Below are 24,679 nucleotides of genomic sequence, written 5' to 3' on the forward strand. Positions count from 1 at the left end.
TACAAATTTTACACCTAATATAAATGGGAGTTTATTTCCATCATTAATGGCAGTTTAGAGTAATAGTTGAGACTATAAGTTAGAAAGACAAACTACCTGGGTTCTATTCATACATCTAACATCTACTAGTTATACAATCTTGAGCAAATAATATAACCGTCTAGATTCTATTATTCTCGTGTGGAAATGGCAGACAATAATAATATAACCTAACCTATCGAACTGTTGAGAAATTAAAAGCTGGCATATGTAAAGCCCATGGAATAGTGGCTGGCCATAGATAAATATTCATTTGTGTTAGTTATTGATATTATTTTCTGCCTACTATGGAAAGTAGCCAGTAACAAGGGCTACTACCTTAGTCCTGACCCTTCTTCTGAGTTCAGTTTAATTCCACCCTCTTATTTCCTATCTCTTTCCTAAAGCCTCCCTGATGGTTCCATACAAATGATCTTCTGTACTCCTGTGGCAGGAATCAAGTCCTTTCTCTCTCTGTACCAACAGTTCCTAATTTTTAGGAGTTGCTCAGTATTCAATTAAGCATGTTTTTAAAGAGCAGGTAGGACATGTAATGTGAAACACTATTCTGAAGACTCTGGGAAACAGCTAGCATCAAGGTGGTGTAATCTTAGGACACTAGTGCAAGATGAGTATGTAAATAACAATAATGTGGGTAGAATACTACCACAAAAGAGCAACTAACAAAGTGTTTTGAATTTTCTGATGAGGAAAAGAACATAAGGGAGTAGAAGAAAGCTTTGTAAAGGGATTGTGGGTGGGGCCTGTGGCTCAGTGAGTACAGCGCCAGCCACATATACGGAGGGTGGCAGCTTCAAACCCGCCTGGGCCAAACTGCAACAAAAAACAGCCAGGCAATCGCTTCTCGGCCTTTTGGCTAAGATCAAGTGTAAAAAACAGCCAGGCATTATGGTGGGTGCCTATAGTCCCACCTACTCAGGAGGCCGAGGCAAGAGAATCGCCTAAGCTCAAGAGCTGGAGGTTCCTGTGAGCTGTGACATTACAGCACTCTACAGGGAGCGACAAAGTGATACTCTGTCTCTTAATAAATAAATAAATAAAGGGATTGTATTTGAAGATTGGTAACATCTAACACTTGCAAATAGGAGGAAGTACATCCAAGAGAGAGTAAAATAGTGAAAGTAAATACTTGACAGACAGGAGAGTTAAAAATAAGTGAGAAGACCAGGAAGTAGTCTTCCAATATGAATGAAAAATACAGGATGAACAGTGGAGTCGTGAGACATAAAGTTAGGTAATTACAAGTAGAGTCTTAGGGACCAGGGTGAGTAAGAGTATTTGATTTTTGCTGTGGCTCCTGCTATAATCCTAGTACTCTGGAAGGCTGAGTCAGGTGGATTGTTGGAGCTCAGGAGTTTGATACCAGCCTGGGCAAGAGTAAGATCTCCTCTCTCCTAAAAATAGCAAAACTGATCACTTGAGCCCAGGAGTCTGAGGTTGATATGAGCTATGATGATGCTATGGCATTCTACCCAGGGCGACCGAGTGAGACTCTGTTGCAAAAAAAAAAAACAAAAAAACTGTACTGGTAGCAAAGAGAGATTTGCATTAGGGAGAGGCTGGGAATAAAGAGACACTTAGAAAACTATTACAGAATCTTGGCAATAGGTAAGGAGAGCCCGGTCTAGCAGACATATCCCATGGCACCTCTACCACTCCAAGAGGTAAAGAGAACCCAGACCAAGAGACATATTGAAGTGGGAGAGGTGCTATGGAATATGCAAGATGTAATAAATAAAGGGTAGATATATACAGATTCACATGGTTGGAACTTAAAAAGAGTACTTAGTGAGAAAAGAGGAAAAATAATAACACGTGTTAAGAAAAATTATCCAAACTGTCCCGAAAGTTTGAAGGGCACACATGCACAGCAACTACTTCCTTTTGCCTTGTTGCACTCCTGAAAGCAAGTTGGGGCACCAGCAGCTGTACTGGAGCCACCCGCGAAAATTCGGCCAGGGTTCTAGCTCTTGTTGGACTAAGTAATCTTCCTTGAATGGATTATCCAGGGGGACACCATGAAAGAAACCAAGCTAACTCAATACATCCACAGATGGACAACACATGTACATAAAATAAAGTATAAAAAAAAAATTATCCAGGGCGGCACCTGTGGCTCAGTGAGTAGGGCGCCGGCCCCATATGACAAGGGTGGCGGGTTCAAACCCAGCCCTGGCCAAACTGCAACAAAAAAAATAGCCGGGCATTGTGGTGGGCGCCCGTAGTCCCAGCTACTCAGGAGGCTGAGGCAAGAGAATTGCGTAAGCCCAAGAGTTAGAGGTTGTTGTGAGCCGTGTGACCCCACGGCACTCTACCCAAGGGCAGTACAGTGAGACTCTGTCTCTACAAAAAAAAAAAAAAAATTATCCAAAACTTGGGGGCAGGGCAAAAGGATGACTACATGACCTTCATTGTCATAGTAGGGTGCTATCCATAGGTAAGGGCCTATTTTTGCCTTTAGGACCATATTTTGTACCTTTCTGGGACAAGGTATATGGTCTGAGACTGGTAGTCAGCATTCTATTTCTAGTTTGTAGGAAAGTAAGAAGGTAGAGCGAGAATAGTGATCAACTGTATCACTGAGCACACTGTTTCATCCAGCTGATGGGACTTTCTCCATGAAGGAAACAGTGCTTGTCTACATTATTGCACAAACTACTTATTTCCTTACTGATCAGCACTTTGATGCCTTAAAAATCAAAGGATTTGGGGTATGATGAATAGTTTTGAATAAAAAAGACCAAGGAGAGGGAAGAATTAGAAATTTCTCTAAAGTTTTCTGTTTTGTTGACCAGGAGAATGGTGGTTGACAGGGAGGAGGAAGGGTTTTGGGGGGGAAATGAATCAGAATATCTAGTAGAAATATCAAGCAAGTTGTTTGAATATAATTTTGAATCTGAAAGAGATCAGGGATTGAGACTAAGATTGAGGGTAGTTTTTTATAAATGATAGGTGAAGCCATGGTTAAGTTAAAGGAGAGGACACAGGAAAAAAAAGAAGGCCAAGACAAATTTTTTTTTTATTTATTTATTTATTTATTTATTTTTGTAGAGACAGAGTTTCACTTTATTGCCCTCGATAGAGTGCCGTGGCATCACACGGCTCACAGCAACCTCCAACTCCTGGGCTTAGGCGATTCTCCTGCCTCAGCCTCCCGAGTAGCTGGGACTACAGGCGCCCGCCACAACGCCGGCTATTTTTTGGTTGCAGTTTGGCCAGGGCCGGGTTTGAACCCACCACCCTCGGCATATGGGGCTGGCGCCCTACTCACTGAGCCACAGGCGCCGCCCCAAGACAAATTTTATACAACACTTAGATTAGAAGCAGGCCATTTTACCCAAAAGAATTTCCTTGTTAGCTCAATTCACCATATAATATAATCAATGGGCCAAATACTTTTTATGGCTCTCGGTAGAGTGCCATGGTGTCACAGCTCACAGCAACCTCCAACTCCTGGGCTTAGGCAATTCTCTTGCCTCAGCCTCCCAAGCAGCTGGGACCACAGGTGCCCACAACAATGCCCAGCTTATTTTTTGTTGCAGTTTGGCCAGGGGCTGGGCCTGAACCCGGCACCCTCTGTATATGGGGCCGGTACCCCACCCATTGAGCCACAGGCACCACCCTTTTTTTTTTTTGAAACACGAGTCTCACTGTATGACTCCTGAGGGGAGTGCTGTGGCATCACAGCTCTCAGCAGCCTCAAAATCCAGGATTCAACTAATCCTCTTGCCTCAGCCTCCCGAGTTAGCTGGGACTATAGGCCCCTGCCACAATGCCTGGGCTATTTTTAGAGATGGGGTCTTGCTCTTGCTCAAGCTGATCTCAAACCTCTGAGCTCAGGCGATCCATCCACCTCGGCCTCCCAGGGTGGATTGGCTGAATACTAATAAGTTGTTTCTTTCAATTATAAAATTTAGAGCCATGTATATTGGATAGCGTATCTCCCTTCCCCCAATTTTTTTTTTTTTTACAGCTTTTGAAGATTTTAAGTTTTAGCTGACTGTTTTTATTTTGTTTTGAGGAATGAGACCACCTATATTGATTGTTGGGCCTGAGAACTGAGATTACATACCACAACATAAGTTTTTGCTTTAGGAAATTTCTGCAAATCAATTTATCTAAACAAACAGCTACTAAGACAAACATTTTGATTGTTAGGGCAAACATGTTTATCAGGACAGATTGCTCATCAAGGCTTGCTCTAAGACCCAATCTTAAACTATTCCAAAACTTTGCCCAGTCCAAACCCATTTCCCATTTTGAGTGGAAAATGCCCAAACTACTGGAGCTTACATCTCTAAACCCTACATGTACCCTTCCCTAACTTTCCCTTCTGAGACACTACCAAAACCCTATCAAGGTGGTCTCCTTTGCTTTAATAAATTTAATAAACTATGCTTTGTTTGAGTAAGAAGGTTTTTGGATGGGCTTTGTAGGCCATATAATAGTCCTCATAGCAGCATTTTAAGGAATATTTAATTTGTTTTTTTCCTAATTCCCAGCTGTTGGTACTTGCCATTGGTGGAAACAAGAGTGGAAAGAGGAACCATTTACTTTGGGAAATACATTGCACAGCTGAGCTCAGAGAAAAGAATACTAAAGGGCCAAGATGAAAAAAACTAATAAGAGAATAGGAGGGTGGCATTGTGAAAAAAGGCAACATTAAAATATAGCTGAGGGTGGCGCTTGTAGCTCAAGTGACTAAGGCGCTAGCCATGTACACCAGAGCTATCAGGTTCGAATCTGGCCCGGGCCTGCCAAACAATGACAACTACAACCAAAAAATAGCCAGGCGTTGTGACAGGCGCCTGTACTCCCAGCTACTCGGGAGGCTGAGGCAAGAGAGTTGTTTAAGCCCAGGAGTTGGAGGTTGCTGTGAGCTGTGACACCACAGCACTCTGCCCAGGGTAATAGCTTGAGGCTCTGTCTCAAAAATAAATAAATAAAATATAGCTGAAATCTGCGTAAAGGATAATACAGTAGTCTCCTTATTTGTGTTTTTGCTTTATATAGTTTCAGTTTCCCATGATCAACCATGCTCCAAAAATATTAAACGCTCTTAAAGTACCATGTGCTTGCCAGGTTTCTTATGTCTGAGGTCTTTCCCCATTTATTACTTTTCTATTGCCCCCATAACAAATTATGTCAAATTTAGCAGCTTAAAACACCCACATTGGCCAGCCATGGTGACTCATCCCTGTAATCCTAGCACTTCGGGAGCCCAAAGTGGGAGGGTCATTTGAGCTTAAGTGTTTGAGACCAGACTGAGCAAGAGCAAGATCCCGTCTCTACTAAAAATAGAAAAACTAGCTAGGCATTGTGGCAGGGGCCTGTAGTCCCAGGTACTCGGGAGGCTGAGGCAGGAGGATCTCTTGAACCAGGAGTTTGAGGTTGTTGTGAGCTAGAGATGGCACTCTAGCCTAGGCAACAGAGTAAGTCTCTATCTCCAAAATAATGTCAACAACTGTAAGGCAATCCCAATAAGCCCTAAAGAAAGGGGTGGTCAAAGGCCAAATTCAATCAGCTTATCAAGACAAAGAAGGACCCTGTGCAGTATGGCCTGATTCATTACAAGACAGACAAGCTGACGTTTTGTTTTGTTTTGTTTGAGACAGAGTCTCACTATGTCACCCTTAGTAGAGTACCATGGCATCACAGCTCACAGCAACCTCCAACTCCTGGACTTAAGCAATTCTCTTGCCTCAGCCTCCCAAGTAGCTGGGATTACAGGCACCCGCCACAATGCCCAGCTATTTTTTGGTTGTTGTCATTGTTGTTTGACAGGCCCTGGCTGGATTCGAACCCACCACCTCTGGCGTATGTGGCTGGCGCCTTAGCCGCTTGAGCTATAGGCGCCCAGCCAACAAGCTGACCTTTGAAAGGAAGCACAAGACCAGCAGTAATGGTAGTATCAGTTACATGCAATCTTTACTTTGTTACCAGGCCATGCTGACAGATGCGTTACCGTGTGAAATATGTTGATAGATCCTGGCAGCAATCTGGTGGGACATACTTGATTAGCAACATGAATCCAGTTCATTCTATTAGAGAAAACCATTACCATGTAAATCTGTCTACTTGTTAGCTGCAATTTATTTTCCACAATTTGTGGTCAGCTAGATAATAATGTTGTACTTAAAAAGTGCTTGTCTGAATATTGTGGCAATTAAGCCTATAAATGTGTGATTTCTCTTTCACCTCTTGGAATTCAATAATTTTTCCCAGACTCCATAGGAAAGGACAGGGAGAATAGGTTAGAGGGCAAGTTACTGTTCTTTATCACCCCTCTGTATGCGGCAGTCCTAGAACAAGAGAATCCACTTTGACACTCATAGACTAAGAAAATGTACCATGTAACATATGAGTGCCGATTATACTTTCACTGGTGAAAGCCATGACACAGGACATCGATAAACCCAGAGGACTCCACCTCAGCTTCTCTTCCCCAATGAGAACTTACCCTAACCTTATCAGTTGAATTTCGGTTCCTTTCCTGCTAAGAGATTAATTGGTGTCCAAGTTATGAATGAAAGCACAGCCAACAGGAGACTGCTATTCCCCAGCTGAGAGTTTGGGGAATGCAGAGTGGCAGAGAGGATAACTCACAGGAGTGGGGAAGATAGTAAGGATGTTTTTTCTACCTTGCCTTTTACTCCAGTATTGATGCCCTAGCACAGGCACTTCTTTTTCCTGTGGGTACCTTCCAGTAAGCATCCAGGCCAAGAAGTCTTTTTCTTTCTGCACCAGTAGACATCACTATATTTTACCCAACAGTCCTTCCATCCCTATGCCCAGCGCCCTTATCCTCACCAGTTCCTCACTAGTCATGCCAGACTGTGGCAGGAGCCAGGTATACAAGCAGCTGGTTTTGCATTGTTAGACAAGACTTTGCATTCTCTATTGTTTTGAGAAACTGCTCTCCTGCAGCTCAATCAAATGAATTTCTGTTTTTGGTCTATCGAATATCAGGGTCCTCATTACTGATACCACTTATTTCAGTATTAGAAAGTAAATGCCTGGGTGGTGCCTGTGGTTCAGTCGGTAAGGTGCCGGCCCCATATACCGAGGGTGGCGGGTTCAAACCCGGCCCCGGCTGACTGCAACCAAAAAATAGCCGGGCGTTGTGGCGGGCACCTGTAGTCCCAGCTGCTTGGGAGGCTGAGGCAAGAGAATCGCTTAAGCCCCGGAGTTGGATGTTGCTGTGAGCTGTGAGGCCACGGCACTCTACCGAGGGCCATAAAGTGAGACTCTGTCTCTACAAAAAAAAAAAAAGAAAAGAAAGTAAATGCCTGAGAAACCACAATCATACTGCCTCTTAACAGGATTTGCTGTCTGCTTTTCATTATAACATTCATCCTTCCTCCCCAATAGTGTGCAAGAACCAAAACACCATCCAAATGGTTTATTTCAATTCTACTTTTTTCTAATTTGTTTTTTCTAATTTATTCAATTCAATGGGCCTCATCAACAGGTAGGACAGTGAGGGACTATTATTCCTTCCCCGTTCATCCAACACCTGGGTAAGAGCATTCACGACCAGGCAACAGAAATTGCCATTGAGTGTGCTCAAATATTGGACTCAGCAAAGACTTCAAAGAAGCTATTATAAATGTGTTCAAAGAACTAAAGGAAGATACGCTTAAAGATACAAAAGAGAGATCACTTTGCTGGTTCCTCAAAAAGTTAAACAGGGCTGGGTACAGTGGCTCACACCTGTAATCCTAGGACTCTGGGAGGCTGAGGTGGGTGGATTTTCTAAGCTCAGGAGTTCAAGACCAGCCTGAGCAAGAACAAGACCTCGTCTCTAAAAATAGCTGGATGTTGTGATGAGCACCTGTAGTCCCTGCTACTTGGGAGGCTGAGGCAAGAGGATCTCTTGAGCCCAAGGGTTTGAAGTTGGTGTGAGCTATTACGCCTCAGCACTCAACCCCAGGAGAACTGAGTGAGACTCTGTCAAAAAAAAAAAAACTTAAACAGAATTACTACAATTCTACTCCTAGGTATAACATAACAGAATTGAATCTGGGTACTCAAATACTTATACATGAATATTCAGAGCAGGACTATTCACATTAGCCCAAAAGTAGGAAAACACCATTGCCCATCAACCAGTGAGAATAAACAAAATGTGGTATATTCATACAATTGAATAGTATTCAACCATAAAGAAGAATGAAGTACCGAGATAAGCTACAATAACAATGAACCTTGAAAACATTGTGCTAAATGAAAGAAGCCAGACATTGGAGGCCACACGTTATATGAATCCAGATAAATCAACAGTGACAGGAAACAAATTGGTAGTTCCAGGGTACTATACCTTATCCTCACAACTACAATTGGTTGGAAAAGAAGGAATGCAGACTGATTCCTTAACAGGTATATGTTTGCTTTTGAGCTGATAAAGGTGTTTGGGAACTAGATAGAGGTGGTTGTTGCACAATGTTGTGAATGTGTATGTGAATGGCATACTTTAAAATGATTAATTTTATGTTATGTCACTTTTGCTTTAGTTACAAAGAAAAAATGAAATCAAAGTATGATGACAATGTCTCATCAAATAAAGGATATCAATAAAGAGACAGAAATTATTTATAAGAAGAAAAAGGGAGGCTTGGCGTCTGTAGCTCAGCACCTAGGGCACCAACCACATACACTGGAGCTGGCGGGTTCAAATCCAGCCTGGGCTTGCCAAATGACAGTGGCAGCTACAAACAAAAAATAGCCAGGCGTTGTGGCAGTGCCTGTAGTCCCAGTTACTTGGGAGGCTGGAGGCAAAAGAATCGCTTAAGCCCAAGAGTTTGAGGTTGCTGTGAGCTGTGATGCCGCATCACTCTACCGAGGGCAACAAAGTGAGACTCTGTCTCAATAAGTAAAAAAAAAAAAAAAAGAAGGAAAAAAAGAGAGCCAGATGGAAATTCGGAATTGGAAAGTATAATAACTAAAATAAAAAATTGACTAGAGGGAGTTGACAATAGAATTGAACTAGCATGGGAAAGAATTAATGAAGTCAAAGATAAATTGATAGTGGGGCGGCGCCTGTGGCTCAGTCGGTAGGGCGCTGGCCCCATATACCGAGGGTGGCGGGTTCAAACCTGGCCCCGGCCGAAACTGCAACCAAAAAATAGCTGGGCGTTGTGGCGGGCGCCTGTAGTCCCAGCTACTCGGGAGGCTGAGGCAAGAGAATGGCTTAAGCCCAGGAGTTGGAGGTTGCTGTGAGCTGTGTGAGGCCACGGCACTCTACCGAGGGCCATAAAGTGAAACTCTGTCTCTACAAAAAAAAAAAAAAAAAAAAAGATAAATTGATAGTATATGTGCACTCTAAAGAACAGAGAGAAAATAGGATGAAGAAAGCTAAACAAACTCAGGAGCGTGGGATACCATTAAGCATGTTAACATACATGTAATGGGAATATCAGAATGAAAAGAAAAGGGAGCAGAAAAAAATATATATTTCAAGAAATGATTGCTAGGCTTGGTGCCTGTAGCTCAGTGGTTAGGGGGCAGGCTGTGGCTGGTGGGTTTGAACCCAGCCAGGGCCTGCTAAACAACAATGACAGTAATAACTCTGTCTCAAAAAAAAAAAAAAAAATGTGTTTTCGATTGAAGTTTTTTTTTTGTTTTATTTTGTTTTTTGAGACACAGCCTCAAGCTGTCATCCTGGGTAGAGTGCTGTGGCATCACAGCTCACAGCAACCTCCAACTCCTGGGCTCAAGCGATTCTCATGCCTCCGCCTCCCAAGTAGCTGGGACTACAGGTGCCCGCCACAACGCCCAGCTATTGTTTGGTTGCAGCCATCATTGTTGTTTGGCAGGCCCAGGCTGGATTCCAATCCGCTAGCTCAGGTGTATGTGGCTGGCGCCAAGCCACAATTGTAGTTTTTAATCATAACATATAAGAATGTAATATATTTGGCAATAACAGTGCAAAGGAGTTAATTGGCAACAGAGCTATATTGGTGTAAGAATATAGATGTAAAAATCTACAGGAACAGGCTGGGCATGGTGGCTCACACCTGTAATCCTAGCACTCTGGGAGGTTGAGGCAGGTGGATTGCCTGAGCTCAAGAGTTCAAGAGCAGCCTGAGCAAGAGTGAGACCCCATCTCTGAAAATAGCTGGGCGTTGTGGCCAATGTGTATAGTCTCAGCTACTTGGGAGGCTGAGGCTGGAGTGCCTTTGCATTAGCTCACCTTACAGCAACCTCAGATTCCTGGGTTCAAGTGATCCTCTTGCCTCAGTCTCCCAAGTAGCTGGGACTACATGTGCTCACCATGATGCCCTGCCAATTTTTCTCTTCAGTAAAGATGGGGTCTCACCCTTGCTCAGCCTGGTCACAAACTCCTGAGTTCAAAGGATCCTTCCACTTTGGCTTCCCAGAGTGCTAGGATTACAGACATGAGCTACCTCACATGGCGAAGAAATTTGTTTTCTCACATTTCTGGAGACTATATTGGTGTCAGCAGCTTTGGTTTTTGTCTCACTATATTGCCCAGGCTGGTCTTAAATTCCTGGCCTCAATCCTCCCACGTTGGCCTCCCAAAGTGCCAAGATTACAAGGGTAAGCTACCATGTTCAGCCTAAAACACATTTTGATAATTGAGGTATGCTAAGAAAAAATGTAGAGAAAAAACATCTTGTTCATAAACGAGCACAAACTAGGCTTTTCATTCTTACCGAGCTGAAGTTGTAAGTACAGTATTAATATAAAGTGTACATTATTTTATGAAAGAGCTAAGTACTGAGAAACAGCATTAAGCCAAGTGTTAGAAATCAGTACAAGTAAGGGGCAGTGCCTGTGGATCAAGGAGTAGGGTGCCAGCCCCATATACCAGGGGTGGCAGGTTCAAGCCCGGCCCCAGCCAAAAAACTGCAAAAAAAAAAGAAAAAAGAAATCAGTACAAGTGCAGTGTAACTGACTATTTTGTATTTGTATTTCAGGTGTCTTTGGTGCTTCATGAAGAATATTTCCAGATATATCACAGACATTAAACTTTTGCCTCCCAACATAAAAGATAGACTGATTAAAATAATGAGCACACAGGGGCGAATAACAGATTCAAATATAAGTGAGGTAAGACTATATATAACACAAGCATACTGTATGTTACTGTTTAGATAAGGTTGCCGATTTTTGGAGCAGCGGTATATGGTAGGATTGGTAATCATTGAAATACGTGTTATAAAGCATCAGATATTTTTTTCTCCAGATAACTAAACTGTAATTCAAGGAGGACAGATTCCAGAAGCATATGAAATCATGTCCTGACTAGCTTGTTTTGGGTAGGGTTTCCTAAAGAAATACAAAGAAGACGGGCGGCGCCTGTGGCTCAAGGAGTAGGGTGCAGGTCCCATATGCCAGAGGTGGAGGGTTCAAACCCAGCCCCGGCCAAAAAAAAAAAAAAGAAATATGAAGAAGTTGTTAGTTACTAGTTCATTCATAACCTACTATTTTGATTGGTGAGGAAATGTTATCAAAAACAATCAGCATAAAGGCTTTTCATAAGTGGCAGGAATTACATTCTGGAAATATATTCTGCAGTCAGGCAGTCACAGAAGGCATTCAGGAACAAGATGGCAGTGCTTTGGTCAGCTCCCTTAGCCTTCCATCCACACTTCGTGGTACTAGCACCCTTGATCTCCATGTTTTCAGAAAAGTTAAAGCTTTTTGGTGAAGGCTCATGATAACAACTAACATGTTACATCATGACTCAAGTACACAAACCTCATGTATAACAATACGATGTGTAGTACATTTTGATATTTTCTGTTTTATTCTATTATGTCTTATTTCATTGAAAAAAAAAATAATGATCAGCGCCTACTAAATTAACCAGCAGTTAAAAATCATTCTTTTAAACTATGGCAGTCCCATTCTTCTGGATACATCACTCCTTCCTGCTAATTTATTTTTACTCCTCTTTCCTACCACTCAGCAAACCTTCTTTAGGACACCTATGCCTTTCATTGGCTTTTCTGTAAGGGAGGAAGTATAGCAAGAGCTTCCAACCTGAAATAAAATTCTAGCTTTGCTTCTCTTTCTGACATGGAGCCTCAGTACCCTGAACTGTAAAATATGAGGTAAAAATAACCACTTGCAGCAATTTTTTGAGAAATCTTTCAGAGTGGTTCATGTGTTGCTTGGAAAACCATCCGAGCTTACAACTGAGTGCATAGTTGGAAAAATAGTTGGAATCCAGGTCCTCAACGCAAGAGTAGGTGAGAAATGGGCTAACGGAAGAGAGGTGTCCTAATGAGAGACTGTTGTTAGAAGCACTAATACTGGGATGTTGATTATTTTCTTCCTTGATTGAAAAAGAGGGTTCAAGTTCGGCGTCTGTAGCTCAGCAGCTAGGACGCCAGCCACATATACCAGAGCTGGCGGGTTTGAATCCAGCCCAGGCCTGCCAAACAACAATGACAACTACACCCAAAAAAATAACTGGGTGTTATGGTGGGCGCCTGTAGTCCCACCTACTTGGGAGGCTGAGGCAAGAGAATGGCTTAAGCCCAAGATTTTGAGGTTGCTGTGAGCTGTGATGTCATGGCACTCTACCCAGAGCAACAGCGTGAGACTGTCTCAAAAAAAGAAAAAGAGGGTTCATACTTTTTTACATATACTTTATTAATTTTGTCAAAGTCATGTTGTGTGAAAACTATCCTTTTGGTCTAATCTTTCTCTGTATCAAACATAATTTTTTAATGTTAAAAACATAATTCTTACGCAAGTAGTAAACATGTGCCAAAGTTTTAAATAACTCATTAAATAAAAGAACCAATGGGAATGTGAAACTAGTTCAAAAGGCATTCAAGAAACTTATCTAATTATCTAAAAACACACACGGAAATGAAGCTGGAATAAGTTTACTAAATTAGATACAAAATTGGATAGTATTTTACAGGACAATAAAACTAACCACTAAGGCTGCTTTTTCTACTGATCAGAAATATTTACATCTTTATTTAAAAAAATTCATTTTATCAGTTTCTAGAAGTTAACATCTGTCTTTACACAATTGTAATTAGAATCTTTGTTTCAGTTAATAGTAAATAGGAGATCCAATATTACATTTTCCTAGATAATTGATCACTAAGTGATGGTAGGTGTTACAGGTTGAATTATGTCCTTCTAAAAATATGTTGAAGTCCTATTCTCCAGTACCACAGAATATAACCTTGTTTTGAAATAGATTCTTTGCAAATATAATTAGTTACTGTGAAGTCATACTGGAGGAGAGGGGGCCCCTAACCCAATATAACTGGTGTCATGAGAGGACCATGAGGAGACACAGCGATACTTGGAGAACACTGTCTGAAGATGGAGGCAAGATTGGAATGATGCTTCCACAAGTCAAGGAATGTTAAGGACTGCTTCTGCCAGTTGTTACCAGAAGCTAAGATAGAGCATGGAACAGATTCTACCTCAGAGTCATCAGAAGGAATCTACCCTGTCAGCACCTTGATTTTGGACTTTTAGCCTCCACAGCCATGAGGGAATAAATATCTGTTGTTTTAAGCCACCCAGTTAGTGGTATTTTGCTATGGCAGCCCTACCAAACTAATACAGGTGGGCTTTATAGACAGACAGTGGTCTTGCTGGTTAAAGGTGATACAGGGCTGGGCATGGTGGCTCACACCTATAATCCTAGCACGCTGGGAGGCCGATGTAGGTAGATTGCCTGAGCACAGGACTTTGAAACCAGCCTAAGCAAGAACAAGGCCCCATCTCTACTAAAAATAGAAAAACTAGCCTGGCATAGTGGTGGGTGCTTGAACCTCAGGTACTCATGAGGCTGAGGCAAGAGGATCGCTTGAGCCCAAGAGTTTAAGGTTGCTGTGAGAGGTGATACCACAGTACTCCACCCAGGGCGACAGAGTGAGACTGTGTTTAAAACAAACAAACAAAAAGAATCCCTACAAACCAATAAGAAAAAATAAGACAACCAAATAAAAAACAGAAGAATCAGGAAATATTCAAAAGGGAAAAATACAAAATCATCAATAACATAAAAGAATATTTAGAATATTTATCCTCACTAGTAATCAAAATGATAGTTTGCCTTTCAGTTTGGCAGAGACTTAAAAAAATAATATCCAGGGTCAGCACCTGTGGCTCAAGCAGCTAAGGTGCCAGCCACATACACCAGAGCTGGCATGTTTGAATCCAACCTGGGCCTGCCAAACAACAATTACAACCAAAAAATAGCTGGGTGTTGTGGCGGGCGCCTGTAGTCCCATCTACTTGGGAGGCCAAGGCAAGAGAATTGCTTAAGCTCAGTAGCTGGAGGTTGCTGTGAGCTGTGTTGCTATGGCACTCTACCCAGGGCAATAGCTTGAGGCTCTGTCTCAAAAAATCAAATCAAATCAAATCAAATCAAATCAAATAATAATATCCAATGCTGGCAATAGTGTGGAGAAACTGTCACTTTTATTCACTGCTGGTGAGAGTATTAATTGATAAAAAGAGCTTTAAATGGAGAGTTTGGCATTAACTATCAAAATTCCTAAAAATTTTCTTTTTTTTTTGGCCTGGGCTGGGTTTGAACCCGCCACCTTCGGCATATGGGACCAGCGCTCTACCCCTTTGAGCCACAGGCGCTGCCCCCTAAAAATTTTCTTATTGTTGATTTGACAATTTACTTCAGAAATCTCAGGAAAATTGTAGTCAAAAAAGGCACGCAGGTATTTTCTTTTTTTTTTTCCCACAGGAATACATAGGGTTTATTGTATGTCGATGAAAGCTTAGTTACATTTCGGCACGCAGGTATTTTCATCATAATATCATTTATAATAATAAATATAGTTATGTATAGCACATATTATAAACAAGATGCCTTTATTTCTCACAATGTATTTTCTCTGTTTTAATAATGGGGCTAGTATAGCAGAAAGAAAACAGCTTGGTCACAGTTATAGGGTTCAGACTCAGGCAGTCAGCCTCCCTAGGGCCCATGTTCTTGATCATGACACTATATTGGCTTCCTAAAGTGACCTAAATGTTCAGCTTAAATGTTTGCCAATATAGGATGCATTTACTAAATTATGACGCTTGCATAAAACAGAGTAGTATGTAATCATAATCAATTGATTTTATAAAAAGTACTTTTTCAAATGTCAGATTCTAGGGTACACATGTTTTGTTTGCATATTTTGTTTTTGTACAGATTGAGTCAAAGTTACAGACTAAAAAGAAATGCTTATCTTACATATAATCTGATTCTGTTTTTCTTCAAAGGGTCTCTGTAAAAATTCAAACATCAAAACTAATGTAACTTATCTCTGGGTATTGGTGTCATGGGTGATTTTAGTTGTAGCTAAAAGCACAGTCTTTGAAATTAGAAAGACGTGGGTTCTAAACCTAGCTCTGTTCCTTTTGGCTGTGTTATTTTGTTATGGTACGCGAGATAAGACTACCAGACAAATTGAGAAAGCCAGTAGGAGTCTATTTATTTAAGCTGGCTACCCTCTGATGTAAAATCAGGAGGGGCAGTGACTTCCAGCGTCAGGACAGAGTTTATATAGGTTAACATATGTAGCTAAAAATAGTTTTTGGCGAGCAAGCAGAGCAGGCTACCAGGTTTCACAATACAGTACATACAAAAGCAGTTTTGTGGCACTTGTGGTTACTGGCGATTACTGGTTAACTAGCTAGCTTAGCAAAAATTATTTTTAAACTAAGAACTATGGGGTCAGTAGACCCTAGTGATGTCAGTGGCGCCACAGAGGCAGTCTCATCCTGTTTGCCCAATCCTTGCCCCATTATCTCACCCTTCTTTCTTCTTACTTTTTATTTTCTCCTCACAAGAAGAGAGGGGAGGGGGTCGTGGTTGGGGTATGGTACATCTCCCCTTCGGGCCCACCGCCTCCATTTACGTTGGCTACTTAGGTTCTTGGGGCCTCAATTCCATTATTTATAAAATGGCAATGGCCAGTCCTTCAGGGTATATGTGTGAGTGTGTGTAAGAGAAACAGAGAGAATATTATCATAAATAATATAATGTATATGACAATTGGTATCCTTCCTGGTAGGTATCTAAGAAATAGTTATTTTAGCATTGATTATAATTTTCTATGTTGTCTGAATGTTTAAAATAATAATACATTATTTTTATATGCAGAAAAGTAAAGTCATTTCTATTTTGAAAAAAAAAAGTGAAAGAAAAATACCCACAGGAAAGAGCTAAGAATACTTAACTAATCTGTTATTTGTCAGCCTCAAGAAAATGCTTAATAATACTGGGTTTGTACTAGCTCCCCAAAATGATGATGTAGAAGGTGAATGTTCTAGATAAGCAATACATGCTTTAAACAGTTAGTATACCAGAACACTCATACCTGCTGAACAAAGAGGCACAGAGGGAGTCTCTAGTGACAGTCAGGAACTACCAGAAGATAATTACTGCCTTGGTTACGCTTCTCAGGTTAGGGGTCCTCATTCTGCACCAGGTATCTAAACAGTGCTTCACATCCCAACAGGGACTTTGGGGGCACTGAAAGCTGTATCTCCAGGTGGCGGTACACTTGGTTTTCTCCTGCTTTATTTCTCTGTCTCCATATGGATTATGTTTCCACATTCTTAGCTGTATTTTGTATCAGCTACCTGTTATGACCACCAAAACACTGAATATGTAATACATATTTATATTTATAGAAAAAGTTAATTTTTCAGAATTGTGTATGTTACAGATTTTACATCCTGAAGTGCAAACTCTAGATCTGCGGAGCTGTGATATTTCAGATACCGCTCTCCAGCACCTGTGTAACTGCAGAAAACTGAAGACATTAAATTTAAATTCCTCAAAAGGAAACAGAGTTTCCATAACTTCAGAAGGTATGCTTGTTAACACCGAATAAATTAGCAACTTACTGTTCACCATCTGGTATAATTGTGGAGCAAACAAAGGGGAAAAATGGGTCAAAAATATTCAGAAAAGAAAAATAATCCAAAATAGAATTCTTATAATCAGTGCTGAAAATTAAGAAATACATTGGGTGTCACTACCTTGTATTTTAAACATATTTAAAATAAACATGGATGCGTTATCTATATTTTAAATATTTTGTCTGCTATAACAGAATAAGAAATGACCAGTTCATATTTCATTAAGAGTTTTTTGATGCCATATTGCAATAGAATTGATCATCAGATTAAATTTACAAGCGCTTTCCTATTAGTCTATACAATGCATAGTTTTTTGTTTGTTTTTTATTATTATTTTTATTTTTATTTTTATTCTTTTTGCAGTTTTTGGCTGAGGCTGGGTCCGAACCTGTCACCTCCGACATATGGGGCCGGTGCCTGACCCTTTTGAGCCACAGGTGCCACCCTACAAAACATAGTTTTTTATAGCCAAACAAATTGCATTTTTCATTGTCACTATTACATGAATTAGTGGATTTTTACTTCTTTTTTTCTCTTTAGACCATTTTTTCCAATATAGGATTTGTAATACGTAAATAAAAGAAAGAGAGACTTACTTGGCTAAGTAGATTTTTGGAAAATTTTGTAGGTACATTTTGCACTCATCTTGGTTAGCAAATTAAGATATTCATAATATTACAAAAAAGCACAAGTTTTCAAATGTTCGTATAAATAATAACTCACTAGAAGGAACTTCTCCCCAAAACACAGCATTTCTCTATACTCGTAACAACACTTCTGATAGCAAGTGTGTGGGTTTTTTCTACACTGTGTAGTTCTCTAACGCTCAGAACACAGTCTGGGTGTCCTACAATTTAATTCAGTTCTGACACTACCTGGAGTGAGCATCAGATACCACAAGTTAAGGGATCAGACCCACAAGACTTTCCCTTCTTCAGATGCCGATCACAAGTTTGGGCCTCTAATACCAATCACTGATCAGCTGTAAAGCGAACGTTCCCGCTACCTCCTTTGGGGTTCAGTAATTTGGCAGAATGGCTCATAGAACTCAAGGGAACACTTAGGTTTACCAGTTTATTATAAAAGAATTTAAAGACTCCAGATGAACAGCCAGATGAAGAATACACAGGGTATGGTCTGGAAGGGTCCCAAGGCTCAGGAGCTTTTGTCCCCATTGTGCTGGGGGTACACCATCAAAGTTCATCAAATCTTTTTCAAGATATTTTATAGTCTTTACTCCCATTTCCCCTTCCCAGAGGTCAGTGGGTGTACCTAGAGTATGACACCATTCTGAGGCTAAGGGTCCTACCCCATCACCTCATGAGCATAAACTCAGGTATAATCAAAAAGGATTCGTTGTGATTAACAGAAGACACTTCTGTCATTCAGGAAATTGCAAGCATTTTAGGAGCTCTGTACCAAGGACTGGTAGACCTAATTTTATTTCTTATTATATCACAAATTCCACCCTGGGAATGATAAATAACGTTCTTTAAAAAACATAATAAATGTTATTTCTTAAGATATGGAAAGCTGGCTCGGTGCCCGTGGCTCAAGTGGCTAAGGCGCCAGCCACATACACCTGAGTTGGCGGGTTTGAATCCAGCCCAGGCCTGCCAAACAACAATGATGGCTGCAACCAAAAAATAGCTCGGTGTTGTTGGCAGGTGCCTGTAGTCCCAGCTACTTGGGAGGCATAGGCAGGAGAATCGCTTGAGCCCAGGAGTTGGAGGTTTCTGTGAGCTGTGAAGCCACGGCACTCTACCCAGGGCAATGGCTTGAGGCTCTGTCTCAAAAAAAAAAAAAAAGATATGGAAAGCCATAAAAATGAGCTGCCCATGAATTTAGCAGCTTTCCTTTTGTATATTTTACCTGCCCATGTAGGTGTCCTTTAACAGTGCTGCAGTGTTTGTCCATGACTGAAGGGCCTAGGATCCCCAAAGGACTCTTAATTATGGGACAGTGTGAGGCACCAGTCTCCAATGTGCGTTTGTATCAGTTCACTTGGATCTAAGGGCTTCTTTTTTTTTGACCCTCAGGGAAATATAAGATTGGTCCAGGCTAACAGAGAAGGAGCGTGGTGGTAGAAAAGAGATCCACGTTTGAGGACAAAGTGGGGCAAGAGAGAATGCATAGGTATAGCTATGGATTTCTAACAATAAGCATGAAGACCATCACTTAAACCATTTGGGCAATTTAACTTTTGATTTCCCATCAGAGTCCACAAAAAAATTAACTTTATTACTTAAAAATTTTTGTTTAACCAACTAATTTGGTTCCAAATGATTCTTGGCTATTTCCCAAAAGCAAATCTATCTGTGAACAATAAAGGCTTGCCATTAATTGCAAATACTACAAGCTGTGTAGGAAATTCCTCAGGTTTGCATAATGACAGCATTACTGAAAGTAAATATATTCTCACAGATGGACTAGTTTGAAAAAGAGTAACATCCAAGTGGTGACTGCTAAAATGAAAATCAGTCACATTCTCATATGAACATACATAGTTCATCAATATATCTTTTTCCCCCAGGAATAAAAGCTGTGGCTTCATCTTGTTCATACCTGCAAGAAGCGTCATTGAAAAGATGCTGCAGTCTCACTGATGAAGGAGTCCTTGCTCTAGCACTCAATTGCCGGCTGCTAAAGATCATTGATTTAGGTGGCTGCTTAAGTATTACTGATGTGTCCTTACATGCATTAGGAAAAAATTGCCCATTTTTGCAGTGTGTCGACTTTTCAGCTACTCAGGTAAATGAAATACAGGTTTGAAACATAAACAGTGTACTTGTCCAGTGTATCTCTATGAGCAATGAAAAGAATGTCCATGTTTGAGGACAGAGTGGGGCAAGAGAGAATGCATAGCTATAGCTTTCCAGCAATGCTGTGAGGCTGGGCGTAGCAGCTCACACCTATAATCTTAGCACTCTGGGAGGCTGAGGCAGGTGGATTGCTTGAGCTCAGGAGTTCAAGACCAGTCTGAGCAAGAGCCAGACCCTATCTGTACTAAAAATAGAAAAGCTAGCTGGGTAGTGGCACACACCTACTCTACTCTACTCGGGAGGCTAAGGCAAGAGGATCAATTGAGCCCAAGAGATTTGAGGTTGCTGTGAGCTATGATGACACCATGACAGTTTACCCACAGCAACAAAGTGAGACTCTGTCTTAAAAAAGAAAAGGGGGGGCGCGGCGCCTGTGGCTCAGTCGGTAAGGCGCCGGCCCCATATACTGAGGATGGTGGGTTCAAACCCGGCCCCAGCCAAACTGCAACCAAAAAATAGCTGGGCATTGTGGCGGGCGCCTGTAGTCCCAGCTACTCGGGAGGCTGAGGCAAGAGAATCACTTAAGCCCAGGAGTTGGAGGTTGCTGTGAGCTGTGTGACGCCACGGCACTCTACCGAGGGCCATAAAGTGAGACTCTGTCTCTACAAAAAAAAAAAAAGGGGGGGGTTATTTTAGTTTTTGTTAAAATTTTTGACCACCCTGTGCTTTTGGTGGTTAAATAATTGAAATATAATTTTACATGTTCCCCTCAGTTATTTTAAGTAACAAGTATGGAAGGTGTGTGGGCGGCGCCTGTGGCTCAGTGAGTAGGGCGCCGGCCCCATATGCCAAGGGTGGCGAGTTCAAACCCAGCCCCGGCCAAACTGCAACAAAAAAATAGCCGGGCGTTGTGGCAGGCGCCTGTAGTCCCAGCTACTCAGGAGGCTGAGACAGGAGAATTGCGTAAGCCCAAGAGTTAGAGGTTGCTGTGAGCCGTGTGACGCCACGGCACTCTACCCGAGGGTGGTACAGTGAGACTCTGTCTCTACAAAAAAAAAAACAAGTATGGAAGGTGTGTATGGTTAAAACACATGGCTATTGAATGGGAGGCAATAAAACTATGTCTAAATGATTACTTTTAGAAAATTCTACTTCCATCATCTCTATTTATGGGCTGTTTCTTTTTCCTTGTGCTTAGGTATCTGACAGTGGTGTGGTTGCGCTTGTTAGTGGACCTTGTGCCAAGCAATTAGAGGTAATTTAAACCTACCAATAAAAATAATAAAAATGTTGGTAATCAAATTTTAATATTATTCTCAGAAATGATTTTTTAAATCTAGAAGACAACCAGTACCTTATCAATTAGGTATCTTATGGACCTTTTTTCTTTTCTTGTCTTTCTTTTCTTTTTTTCTGCCTCTACCTCTTTATTGCCAGAGTAAAGAAAAACTGGTAAAGTTAGGAGGTAAAATAAATATGCTTTCAAAGAAAAACTCAGATGAGTGCAATGGCTCACACCTATAATCCCAGTGCTTTGGGAGGGGAAGGCAGGAGGCTCACTTGAGGACAGGAGTTCAAGACCACCCTGGGTAACACAGCAAGACCTCTTCTCTACAAAAAATTAGCTGGAAGCGGTGGCATTTACCCATAGTCCCAGCTACTCCAAAAGCTACACTGAGAAGATGGCTTGAGCCCAAGGGTTGGAGACTTCAGGGAGCTATTGCACCACTGCACTCCAGCCTGGGTGACAGTGAAACCCTGTATAAAATAAATAAATTAGGGCGGTGCCTGTGGCTCAGTGAGTAGGGCGCCGGCCCCATATGCTGATGGTGGCGGGTTCAAACCCAGCCCCGGCCAAACTGCAACAAAAAAAAATAGCTAGGTGTTGTGGCAGGCGCCTGTACTCCCAGCTGCTTGGGAGGCTGAGGCAAGAGAATCGTGTAAGCCCAAGAGTTAGAGGTTGCTGTGAGCCGTGTGAAGTCATGGCACTCTACCCAAGGGCACTCTGTCTCTACAAAAAAAAATAATAATAAAAAATAATAATTAATTAATTAATTAAATTAAAATTAAAATTTTACATATCATTTTACTTCCAATGAAAGTTTTTATTTCCCAGAAACTTTAGCTTGTAATAGATTTATGGATAGTCTTATTATAGATGAAGATTGTGAAAGTTTACCAGAAAATTCTTTAGGAATAGGATATTCTTTAGAATATAGCTATAGAATATAAAATAGCTATCCTATTTTTCTTAGTAGCCACATTGTACAACCATTTAAGAAAATCTCTCTTGGGGCAGCGCCTGTGGCTCAAGGAGTAGGGCGCCAGTCCCATATGCCGGAGGTGGCGGGTTCAAACCCAGCCCTGGCCAAAAATAAAAAAAATAAAAAATAAATAAAAAAAAAAAAAAGAAAATCTCTCTTTTTTTTAGATTACTTATTGAAATTTATTTATTGGTGACTAAAATTATTCTTCTGGGCGGTGCCTGGGGCTCAGTCAGTAGGGCGCCAGCCCCATATACTGAGGGTAGTGGGTTCAAACCCAGCACTGGCCAAACTGCAACAACAAAAGAACAGCTGGGCATTGTGGCGGGCGCCTGTAGTCCCAGCTACTCAGGAAGCTGAGGCAAGAGAATTGTCTAAGCCCAGGAGTTGAGGTTGCTGTGAGCTGTTATGACACGGCACTCTACCAAGGGCAATAAAGTAAGACTCTGTCTCTAAAAAAAAAAAAATTAATAAATAAAATATATTCTTTTTTTTTATGAAATCATAGCTGTGTACATCAATGTAATCAAGGGGTACAATGTGTTGCCATTTAAGAAGATCTTAAATTAGTGTTCAGCCTTTGAATTCAATGATTGGTGTAGCACTTGTAACCTATTTCTAAACACATGAGGAAAACTTCCATCCAGGATTTTTATTTCTTCCTCTCCCATTTGATAGTGGTTGGTTTGTTTAATATAGCTATGCTTTTTAATAATAAACCACATCAAATCCTTTTCTAGAAGTAAGCAAACTTTAAATGAATTGTGAAAGTTAGTAATAATAACTATTGTAATATAATAGCAGTGCCAAGCTTTTGGCAAATATTTCTCCTTCCAGGCAAGTCTCTATGAGGATATATATTTTCATTTTTTCCTTGGCAAATAACTAGGAGTAAAATTACTAGGTCATATAGAAAAGTACATATTTAGCTTTATAAGATACTACCATACTGTTTTCCAAATGGTCTGAACTAACATGTTTGAAATTTATATCTAAGCAAGTAGATATGTTTCATTTTAAATGTTTTATCTTATTCTGTTATATTAGTAAACTGTTTACTTATTCTTCACTTCTGTACCATTACAAATAATATTGCAATAGTTATCCTTGTGTATTGTTTCACAGTACACGTTTCTCAATAGTATTCACCTATAACTGATAAACTTATATTCAGCTTTTTTTTTTGAGCCTAAAAATACCATTTTATTCTTGATGTTAACAATCAGAGAACTATTTTTTTGTAGAGACAGAGTCTCACTGTACCATCCTCGGGTAGAGTGCCATGACGTCACACGGCTCACAGCAACCTCTAACTCTTGGGTTTACGCGATTCTCTTGCCTCAGCCTCCCAAGCAGCTGGGACTACAGGCGCCTGCCACAACACCCAGCTATTTTTTTGTTGCAGTTTGGCCGGGGCTGGGTTTGAACCCACCACCCTCGGCATATGGGGCCCGCGCCCTACTCACTGAGCCACAGGCACCACCCCTCAGAGAACTATTTATTGGTGTTCACATACATTTTAGAAACACATTACGTAGAAACACATTACATACGGGGTCCGTCCTTTAAAATATAAAACCACAACCATGCCTCAAGGCATTTATAGTCTGAAGACGTCTAGTCAACACACAGGATTGATTTTAATTTATTACAAGAATAAACAAGTGTTGGCTCAGCACCTGTAGCTCAGCGGCTAGGGCGCCAGCCACATACACTGGAGCTGGCAGGTTCAAATCCAGCCTGGAGCCTGCCAAACAACAATAATAACTACAACCAAAAAATAGCCGGGCATTGTGGCAGGCACCTGTAGTCCCAGCTACTTGGGAGGCTGAGGCAAGAGAATCGCTTGAGCCCAAGAGTTGGAGGTTGCTATGAGCTATAACACCACGGCACTCTACCCAGGGTGACAGCTTGAGACTCTGTCTCAAAAAATAAAAAATAAAAAAGATAAACAAGCATTAAATTCCTTGGAGAAGCTTGTGGGGAACCAGTCTTCAAACGCTATTTCAGCCTTACTGCTCACCAATATTTTCCATTCCTTCTGGTAAAGATTCCTAAAACCTGGTATAAAGAACAGCAGAGTTCCTAGTCACCACCATGTGATGCCTTCTATACCTGAAGCTGCGCAGAGTCCTCAGTCAGTGTGATTTTCTTTTCTTTATTTTTAAATAGGAGATCCATATGGGACATTGTGTAAATCTGACTGATGGAGCTGTAGAAGCTGTCCTTACTTACTGTCCTCAGATATGTATATTACTCTTCCATGGATGCCCACTAATAACAGGTAAGTCTGATAGACTGTTTGGGTTCATCATTTACTGTGTGACCTTGAGTAAATTACCTAACCCATTCCATTTTTCAGTTTCCTCATGGGTAAAATAGCCATAATGATGGTACCTACCTCATAGGCTTAGTCAAGATGATTATATCACAACCCTTCCTATGGTGCCCCACACATAATAAGAGCTCAATAAATGTTAATTATTATGATGGTGATGATGCTGGTGCTGATAGCAGCAGTGGTCATGATTAGGATATTGAACATGATGGTTCATGTAGATAATTAAAATTTCCAGTTTATGAATGTGCTAACTGACCTGCTAACTGTTACCAAGCTGTCAACATTGAAATCAGAATAATTTAGAATCAATACGCTAATGTGGTTCTTCACTAAAGGCCAGGCACGGTGGCTTATGCCTGTGATCCTAGCACTCTGGCAGGCTGAGGTGTTTG

General features: G+C 41.1%; 1 protein-coding gene across 9 annotated transcripts in view; it reads left to right on the plus strand.

Moving 5' to 3' along the window:
• The window catches only part of AMN1 (antagonist of mitotic exit network 1 homolog), a 145,535-nt gene that overhangs the window by 114,321 nt on the left and 6,535 nt on the right, over window positions 1–24,679 (plus strand). For all 9 annotated transcript variants that reach the window (XM_053554207.1, XM_053554205.1, XM_053554204.1 and 6 more), the window contains 5 exons: window positions 10,980–11,112; window positions 16,725–16,869; window positions 19,454–19,671; window positions 20,881–20,937; window positions 24,119–24,230. In XM_053554207.1, coding sequence (XP_053410182.1) covers window positions 10,980–11,112; window positions 16,725–16,869; window positions 19,454–19,671; window positions 20,881–20,937; window positions 24,119–24,230 — 665 coding nt within the window. The remainder of the gene's footprint in view (window positions 1–10,979; window positions 11,113–16,724; window positions 16,870–19,453; window positions 19,672–20,880; window positions 20,938–24,118; window positions 24,231–24,679) is intronic.

Source organism: Nycticebus coucang, chromosome 12, assembly GCF_027406575.1.
Source record: "Nycticebus coucang isolate mNycCou1 chromosome 12, mNycCou1.pri, whole genome shotgun sequence".
NCBI lineage: Eukaryota > Metazoa > Chordata > Mammalia > Primates > Lorisidae > Nycticebus > Nycticebus coucang.